The sequence below is a fragment of the Pararge aegeria genome, chromosome 18 (genome assembly GCF_905163445.1).
Source record: "Pararge aegeria chromosome 18, ilParAegt1.1, whole genome shotgun sequence".
NCBI classification, from domain to species: Eukaryota; Metazoa; Arthropoda; class Insecta; order Lepidoptera; family Nymphalidae; genus Pararge; species Pararge aegeria.
The window spans coordinates 1079449-1089298 of record NC_053197.1 but is presented as its reverse complement, the minus strand read 5'-3'; the positions used below and the strand labels follow the sequence as shown (position 1 = coordinate 1089298).

Below are 9850 nucleotides of genomic sequence, written 5' to 3'. Positions count from 1 at the left end.
CCAAAAAGTCAATGATGCGTTCCGGGGCTCGAACTCGCTCTCCACGATAGGAACGCCGAAACCTTATTAGGCTATCACCACTTTTTTTTGGGAAAATAACATTAAAATAACGTTATAAATCAAATGAAAACATTCAAGAAGGACCCTTAATTGTGCAGACCGTTAATTAGATAGGTTCTTATCTCTAGGGTGGCGAACCCATCTTTATCTTATATAGTTATAACGTCAGTAATACGATCACTTGGTTATATTCAGTGCTACGCCTCAGTGCTCTCTGGTAGTAGAGGAATAGAAAAATGAAGATAATTCTAATTGTCATTGGCTGCTTTGGAGTGGCGTTCGCCGAAGTGGCTAAGTTCGAGAAATGTTATGGCTGTAAGTACCTTTTTAGTTTTTCTTTATTCCACTACAAGTAAGTCCTTGACTGCGATCTCACCTGGTGTTAAGTGATGATGCAGTCTAAAATGGTAAGCTAAGCTAAGCTAAAACGATTTCTAAGTTACATAAATGTTAAATCGCTTGGCAGTACTTTACGTCGGTAGGGTTGTAACTAGCCAGACCAGACCAGAGAAAATTCTGGAATAATATATTCCCACATTGCACCGCCGGGTATCAAATCTCATTTATAAGACCACTGCGTCACAGAGGTTAGATAGTTCGAAGTCCTCTGCTGGACTAAAGGCCTCTCCCAACGGGAGGGTTTGGGAATACGGGATGGTAGTAGTAGTACAGAGGACGCTGCTGTTTATTCTCTGTTATATTCCCTTAGTCGCTGCGTTTAATACCCACTTATAAGGGGTGGTAACAACTTTATTCTGATTTGCTATCACCACACGGCAAAATATATACAACGTGTAACAGAATTACGTAATAATATTTAAGGATACACAAGTATATTTCATAAGAAATCACCCTGTAACTATATTAAATCAAAAGAAACATTTTTTTTTTTTCATACAAACGAATTCAAAACAAGTGTTTATTTATGACAACCCTATTGAAGATAAAAGAGCAACACGTGCATAGTACCTACGCTACGCGACGAGCAACTAATAAAGTGCCAGGAGTCACATAATTTTAATTTTGCATGTGATGTTGGGGCTGTATCTGATATCTTTCAGCAAAAACTATGGCAGTGGTTTACTAAAAAATAATTAGGTTTTCGGTTTCACAGATAAGTCTCAGAGACTAGAGATAGTGTACCTCTAAAGCCTGTGAAGTACTATTTCGGTTTTCATTTACACGTTGTATATATCATCATCATCATCATCATATCAACCCATTACCAGCCCACTATAGGGCACGGGTCTCCTCCCATAGTGAGAAGGGCGTAGTCCACCACGCTAGCTCAGTGCGTATTGGTGGACGTTTTATATATAGCATAATGTTGATATCCTGGAAGCGGTGCCAATCCAGTGGTTAGTACTTTGGCTTCACTTTCAGGGAGCCAAATTCGAATCCCGGCACCTCTAACTTTTCTAAGTTATGTGCGTTTAAGGTAATTGAAATATCACTTGCTTTAACGGTGAAGGAAAACATCGACGGCCGACGGCCGACTGGCGCAGTGGGCAGCGACCCTGCTGTCTGAGTCCAGGGCCGTGGGTTCGATTCCCACAACTGGCAAACGTTTAGGTGATGAGCATAAGTGTTTTTCAGTGTCTGGGTGTTTATATGTATTTTCTAAGTATTTATTTATATAATTCATTAAAATATTCATCAGTCATCTTAGTGCCCATAACACAAGCTCGCTTACTTTGGGGCTAGGTGGCGATGTATTTATTGTCGTAGTAAGTATATTTATTATTATTTATCGTGAGGAAGCCTGCAAGCCTTACAGTTCTCCATAATGTTCTAAAAGGCATGTGAAAATCACCAATCCACTGGGCCCTGTAATGGACTAGTAATAAATAAATAAAAATAAATAAATACTACGACAATACACACATCGCCATCTAGTCCCAAAGTAAGCGTAGCTTGTGTTATGGGTACTAAGATAACTGATGAATAATTTTTATGAATAATATACATAAATACTTATAATATATAGATAAACACCCAGACACTGGAAAACATTCATATGTTCATCACAAAAATATTATACAGTTGTGGGAATCGAACCCACGGCCTTGGACTCAGAAAGCAGGGTCGCTGCTCACTGCGCCAATTGGCCGTAATGAGTTGATATGATTAATAGTTTTATAGTATCTGGGAATTCCATTATTTAGTTATTAAACGCACGCCGCAGCCACATAGGTAGAAAGAGTGCTTAATGCCAAAGACTAAAAGCCGTAATCATTATGTTTATAACATCAACTAATATCTAATTAAAGAGAACTTGAATGGACTGCTAGCTTGATTAGTTAATTACTTTACTTATCACCTAATTTCGATTTTTTTTTTAAATTAATGTGTTTCCTGCCTCTGGGCTGATACTGAGAATTTTGAAGAGAAAAGTTGTATAATTTTTCGCCATATTTTCGAAATCCATAGTTTCGAAATACATGCTTGCGCATGCAGCCTTTGACATGGAAAAGAACATAGGCAACCTTTTATTTCGATTCCTTAAGTAGATCTCGAGTGTTCCCGAGGGATCCCGATTCCAAAAATTTAAAATTGTTAAAGAGCGAAGCTTCAGACCCAATTCTGAAGTCCACGCAGACGAAGTCGCGAGCAGAAGCTAGTTAATATTATTGAAAGTAATGAATGCGAAAGTATGGATGGATGTCTGTTACCTACCTGTCTTAATCACGTCAAAACGGCTGATCAAATCTCAGTGAAAATTAGGACAGAGATAGATTATAGTAATAGCAAATGTGGCACAGCGGCTAAAGCTGTGTAATATGACTGTGGTCCCAGCTTCGACCCCCAGCGAGGCAATTCGGAATTTATAATTTCTGAATTTTCTCTATTCTGGTCTGGCAGGACGCTTCAGCCTTGGCTAGTAACCCCCTAAAGAAAACGTGCCGCCAGTTATTTACAGTACGATGTCGCGTAGAAAACAATTAGCGGTGTGGGTTATTTAATATAACTGCCTTATACCTAACAGGGTTAGCCCGTTACCATCTTAGACTCCATCATCTCTTACCACCAGCAGGAGATAAAAGTTATATCCCCCGATTAAATCCCTTAACAAGGGATATAATTAACGTGTCCATCTCCTAAAGCCCGGGAACATGGAATATGAGAAGTTTACCTCCTTTTATTATTACACTTATTTTTTGGATATTTTTTCCACTTGTGCACCAGTGCTCTGAGAGCTGTGGGAGCAGATACATTTTTATTATTTCCCCGGGGTTATAACTGTCTCCTGCCCATGCTAGCCGTGCAGGTGAGATTACAGTCAAGGGCTTACTTGTATTTGAATACAAAAAAAAGCACAGACTATAGGGTCATCAATATCCTATACAGCGTAACAGCTGGACTAAAGATCTCACCAAACCGGAGGATTTGTTCATAGTCTCTTGGGCAGACGAGTTTGTGATCACAATTGATGGCAGTAGTAGCACAGAGAACGCTGCTGATCGTTCTCCGTTGTATTCCCTTAGTCACCTCGTACGACACGCACTAACCACTGTATTCTGATCTGTCGTCACGGCGACTATAGAGGAATTGTTTCAAACTATGCGACTCCCCAACCCTCTCAAAGTTGCGGCTTCTCAAGAGGAGGCCTAAACATATCCTTCAAGACCCTGACGATCAGATTACTACTGACAATTCTCCCTATCAGAACACACAATCAACCTCTGCACAGCGTCTTCGCCAGCGAAGACAAGGTCCCCAACTCCTGACGTCATTCGGACGTGGGCCTTAACCACGTTCAGGAAAGCGTGCGGACTAATCACCCTCCGTAACCCTTTCCCTCCAATCATCGCCTGAACCGAGGTTCGGCCTCACATGAGGCGCTTTCAGGCCGACGACCCCTATGCTTCCTCGAGCCCTAGGGTTCAAACTCTTCCTTGCAAAGCCCCATTCCGAGGCACGCCAAGCCCGCGTTACGCTATTAAAATCATAAGGTTAACCAGCTACACAAAATCCGAAAAAAAAAAACACTATCTATTACGTGGTTCCGTGTCAGCTTATCGCTCATCGGTCATTGCACCGAACGTACTAAGACTTGCACCACAAAAAGGTTAAACTTATGTATATGTGGTTCAACAAAAAAGATAACTGATGTCTAAAAATACAATGCTCTATGACCCCAGTAAAGTTTCTAAGAATAAACACGACCAAGACTTAAATTGTATATCATCATCAGTTCTTAGTACTACGAGGAATCTGATCCTGAAGGTGTCTTCACATTGTAATCCTTCTTTGTTCGACAAATCTTTCACTTTTCAGGCTGTTACGCTTTGGAATCCACAAACATAAAAAATATATATATAAACATCCAAATTGATAACTTCCTAAATTTTATGTCGGTTAAAAATCGTCTTTTCTATCTATTCTATTTTCCCCTCAATACGCTGGCCTTTCGCGCTCTACGGCGGTTGTTTTTTTCATTTATACTTATTTAGGTGCATTTATGTTAGGTAATGACTTACGCATCTGAACCGTAGTCGCTTAATGTGACTCAGCGGGCCATGGAGAGAGCTATGTTCAGAGTATACCTACCTACGTAAATGAAGAGATCCGTAGAAGAGCTAGAAATACCCAAATAGCTCAACGAGCTATGTGACAAAAGGCGAGGCACATAGCACGGAAAATCGATGGCTGTTTGGGTCCCAAGGTGATGGAATGGCGACCCCGTACTGATAAACGCAGCGTTGGTGGTTCCAACCAGTGGGCGTGCACAAGGTTTTAGACCAGGGTATGGTATTTAAAAACTTGACAAAAAATTGAAAATCCGCCTATGTATGTTGTGCACGCCACTGGCTCCAACCATGTGGAAGGGTAGACCAGACGACATAAACTAGTTGCTGGGAGCCGATGGAAACAAGCGGCCCAGTATCGTGGATTTTGGAACGCCCTACAAAATGGTTGACGATGTGGTGCATATAACCAATTTTTTTTTTCTTCCTCTCAGGGTCCGACGACATTTGTAAAGTGGCAGAAGTTCGGATAAATCCATGCAAAAATAAGAATTTCTGCGTGCTTAAGAAAGGACAACAATCGTCCATCGAGTTTGATTTCACTCCGAGTAAGTATAACTTGCTTTTTACTAACATTATGAAATTAGTAGAAAAAGTGTACCTTACCGTGCTTACGCTTTTTCTGGAAACAATTCTAAGTGCCGGCCTAGAGTTAGGAAATTGGTGGTATCTCGGTGTCACTGTCCACCCCGTGCTTGGGAGAGCACGATAAGCAGTCGCTCTCAAAATGTAATGATAAACGTAATGGCCCACCGTGGGTAGTACATTTTTTTATTTTTCTTCAATTGGAAAACCAACAATCGTAATTACTAAAGAAGTAAAAACTTGGTTGACTAATAACAGGATTCCACAAATAAGTTACACTATATAAGCAAGGGTACCTGGTATTACCCAGCAAAAATGCAGTAAACTACACCTAAAAATTAAGTTTACCTAACATGCAACGGTTTATCTTATAGGTTGCGACGTTAACTACTCATGTTACCATAAAATCAATTTCGGGATAATTATGAACAGAATTACGAGTAAGAAGGCGAGAAACACGGATTACAAATTAATTAAATCTGTTATATATATAACAGATTTCTGATGATTATAATGATTTGTGATGATTTATGATTGATGATTGATGTTAACAGAACATCTGTAAGCGTACCTTATAATAAAATCGATGTTAACAGAACATCTGTAAGCGTACCTTATAATAAAATCGATGTTAACAGAACATCTGTGTAACAGATATAATTATATTGGTAATCCGTGTTTCTCGCCTTCTTACTCGTAATTCTGTTCATAATTATCCCGAAATTGATTGATTTTATGGTAATATGAGTAGTTAACGTCGCAACCTATAAGACAAACCGTTGCATTGGTATATTGTGAAACTGTGAACAGCATTGACACGTTAATGGGCTGACTTTGATGATGATGGTAAAGTAAGGTTTGCTACTTTAGAGCAGCACACTCACCCAAGTTTGTCCTGTGAAAAAACTGATAAACGTTCAACATTGTGTCTGTAAATTAAAAAGTCATGCCAGCCATCAATTAATCAACTAAGCATCATTATCAAAGCATTAACGGTTCACTAGGTTCACTAGGTTCTCAGAATTAACAGGGTTATGGCCATAGTCCACCAAGCTGGCTAAATGCGGATTGGTAGACTCCACATGCCTCTGATAACACTTTGCAGAACTCTCAGGCATGCAGACCTAACGATATTTTCCTTCATGATTAAAGAAAGGCATACTTTATCTCTCTCACACTCTCCGAAAAGTTAGGGGTGCGTACTCAGGACCGAACTCGGTCCCCCCGAAACTGACACTGAAGCCCTAACCACTATATGCCGCATTATATTATTTATGTCCACCAAGCCGCACTGGGCGAGCGTGGCGGACTAAGGCCTGAACCCCTTCTCATTGTGGGAGGAGACGTGTGCCCTGTAGTGAACTGGTAATGGGTTGATATGATGATGATATTATTTATGTTTATGTTTCTAAAAACCTAAATTTATCATTTTCTTAAACATTAGCTTTTATGGTTTACTTCAGATAAATGGATCACCTTCTGTATCAAACATTCATTTAACAATTGATACCATTTCTGCTCAATCCGGTTTTTTAATTAACTTAATAGCGGATTGTTTTTCCAGTGTTCAACGCCCAAAGACTGACATCGAGTCTTTTCTGGGCAAGTCCCACAGGCGACTTGCCCTTCGACAAGTTCACCGACGTCGACGCCTGTCTGTACAGCACCTGCCCAACCGTCTCTGGCACCCAACAGCAGCTCTCTTACAGCTTAAGGCTTGATAAGTTTATACCTAATGTAAGATATTGGTAGGCGTTATGCTGAATCCTTAGCCTTCCTAATATTATACATGAGGAAGTGCTTTTGTTTGTTTTTTCCTTTCTTTACGTTCTAAGTAAGCAACCAGTGAACTTGGTTGTGGCAAAGTTAGTTGAAAGGAAGGACACTTACATAGGCTAATTATTATCCCAAGTCTTAATACCAAATACTAAATATACTACGTCAATACACACATCGCCATCTAGTACGAGTACCATAGTAAGCGTACCTTATATTAATAATAATCCTTTATTGCCATACTCTTTTGTTATTATAAGAACTTGAACAAAATTATTACCAATTTATTATTAACAATATGGCAAATGGCCGCAAACTCAGCCTTATGTTGTGCATTAGCAACAATTCTCAGCGCTAATTTTCAGTCTGCTCCAGTATCAAACTGAGCAAACAACCGCGTCACCCGTTGCGCTATTAATATAGGCTTAAGATTTAAAAAAAAACCTTTTGTTATGGGAACTAAGATGACCGATGAATATTTTGATGAATAATTTACATATATACTTATAAAATACAGTTAAACACCCAGACACCGAAAAAAATTAACGTTTATCACACAAACATTTTCCAGTTGTGGGAGTCGAACTCACGGCATTGGACTGGGAAGCAGGGTCGCTGGCCACTGCGCCAATCGGCTGACAAAACAAAGACAACAAAGGGGTCCCACGGAATTTGTAAAAAACCCTAATAAACTTGATCTACGTTGAATCTTGAACTTCATTTGGTAGTATCGTGAAACCAGGCAGATCTGCACGGCGATCAGATCTATATATATATATATTATTTAATAATAAATATATATATATATATATATGTATTTATTTTATTTATTTATACACTTTATTTGTAAACTACAAATAGTAAAAAAAAAAAACAATGCACACAACAAAAATAAACTTAAAAAGTAGGATACAAAGAGCGGCCTTATCGCTTAGTAGCGATCTCTTCCAGGCAACCTTAGGATTAGGAAAACCAAGGGAAACCGATTGGTGGGGTGTATTATTATTATATACATACTTACGAACAATTACACACTAATACTTATCAAGATTACACACATAAAATATTAATAATAATAAATATAAAAAAATAATAAACTAATATATACTAAAACATACTTAAATATGAGTAAGAATTAATCACTGTCGTCTTTATTGTTCAAGATAATGGGCTTTAACAGCATTTTTGAATATGTCTAGTGACCTTGACTGTGACTATATGTATATAATATATTTATATATTATGATATATATATATATATATATATATATATATATATATATATATATATAATATATAAATATATTTACTATCAGTCTGAATAATGTCCCACTCCTGTGCCACACAAAATGCTATAGCCGCCGTTCCGCTCCAATGTGTGCTGGTGGGCTTCGCAACATTTAAAGTACCTAAGTGTTTTGTTTTTTATTTTCAGGGTATCTACACGCTCAAATGGAGGTTGTGGGACGCTGAAGACGAAAGCAAAGAATGCTGTTTCAAGACCAATGTCAAGATAAGATAATTGGTATAGGTGTCTAGCATAAAACATAACGATGTAATCAGTGGCGTTCTCTGGCTGCTTATCCAGAGTAGGGAAGATTTAGGCTAATGATATATTAAATTCCTTATCCAATACAAGCTATATTTGAGATATATACATTAAATGTCTCGTTGGTCTAGTTTTTATAATATTCGGCTTCAGATCACGACATCCTGAGTTCGACGGAGGAGAGTTTATAAATTGGCGGTAACCCCCGTGCCTAGGAGAGCACGTTAAGCTATCGGACTTGCACCTGATCTCTTACCAGTCGTGTCGGATCTGCTCCGGACTACGAGAGTGAGAGAACAGAGAGTTCACCTGCGCAAACGCACACGCTTGTACACTATAATCTCTCCCGCGTAGTTTGGAAAATATCTCTGGAGTTTGACTACTATTATCTATTATTAACAATAGACATAGTGCGTATAGATTCAAATCCCCAATATAGTCAGATTGTTTCCGGTGTGTTTCGTCGTTTAATGACGGGTTCATCTCGGTGGAATCTGCCTTCCGAAACGGTGTATGTTCACTATAAACAGTCCGGTTTTACGTTAAAGAAATATTGATTAAATAGACCTCCGTCAAAGAATGATTTTGTTTTTTCTAACTTTTTGGTATCACGCTCAGTTATTCATAGCCGCTTATTAGTATTGGGGCAGAATTTTTGCATTTTATATCATAAGCTATACTTTCCTACCCTGATGGAATATCTTCAGGGTCCACTGTACTGAAATAAAATATATTATGAAACATGCAAGACTTTCTATGCTTCTTCATAGCCCGCTACGTTATGTTAAGTTTTTTAATAAGTCCCTTAATATTAAGGTTAAGCGGTGAATTGGCAGGAGCTCGAATTCACTTTTGGGGGGCCGAGTTCGAATCCCAGCACGCACCTCTAACTTTTAAAGTTATGCGCGTTTTAAGTAATTAAAATATCACTTGCTTTAACGGTGAACGAAAACATCGTGAGGAAACCTGTATACCTGAGAGATCTACATAATGTTGTAAAGGTGTGTGGAGTCCACCAATCCGCACTGGGCCAGCGTGGTGGACTGAGGCCTTATCCCCCTTCTCTGGGGCTGGTAGTGGGTTGATGGGATGATGATGATAACGATGGTACATTATACATTATTTTCTAAGAAATAGTAATAAAATTAAAATTCCCTTAACATGAGGTTTTCTGAATTGCTTACTTGATTACAGTGCGAGTTTGGTTAACAAATAGTATAGCTGTTATTACGATTAAACCATCTGCTGTATCAAATATTCATTTATCAATTAACACAATTTCTGCTCATATGTTATTCTTATCAGAAGTCTTAGCACGAAATGCTCGACTCGCAAGCGTTGATGATTTTCG

At 38.7% G+C, this 9850-nt stretch overlaps 1 protein-coding gene across 1 annotated transcript; it reads left to right on the top strand.

Moving 5' to 3' along the window:
• The first annotated feature begins 242 nt into the window (after positions 1 to 242).
• LOC120631622 (MD-2-related lipid-recognition protein-like) lies at positions 243 to 9244 on the top strand. The gene is made up of 4 exons (XM_039901278.1): positions 243 to 375; positions 5024 to 5137; positions 6739 to 6911; positions 8386 to 9244. The coding sequence occupies exons 1-4, from the start codon at positions 297 to 299 to the stop codon at positions 8470 to 8472; spliced, it is 453 nt and encodes a 150-aa protein (XP_039757212.1). The 5' UTR covers positions 243 to 296; the 3' UTR covers positions 8473 to 9244.
• Positions 9245 to 9850: the final 606 nt, after the last annotated feature.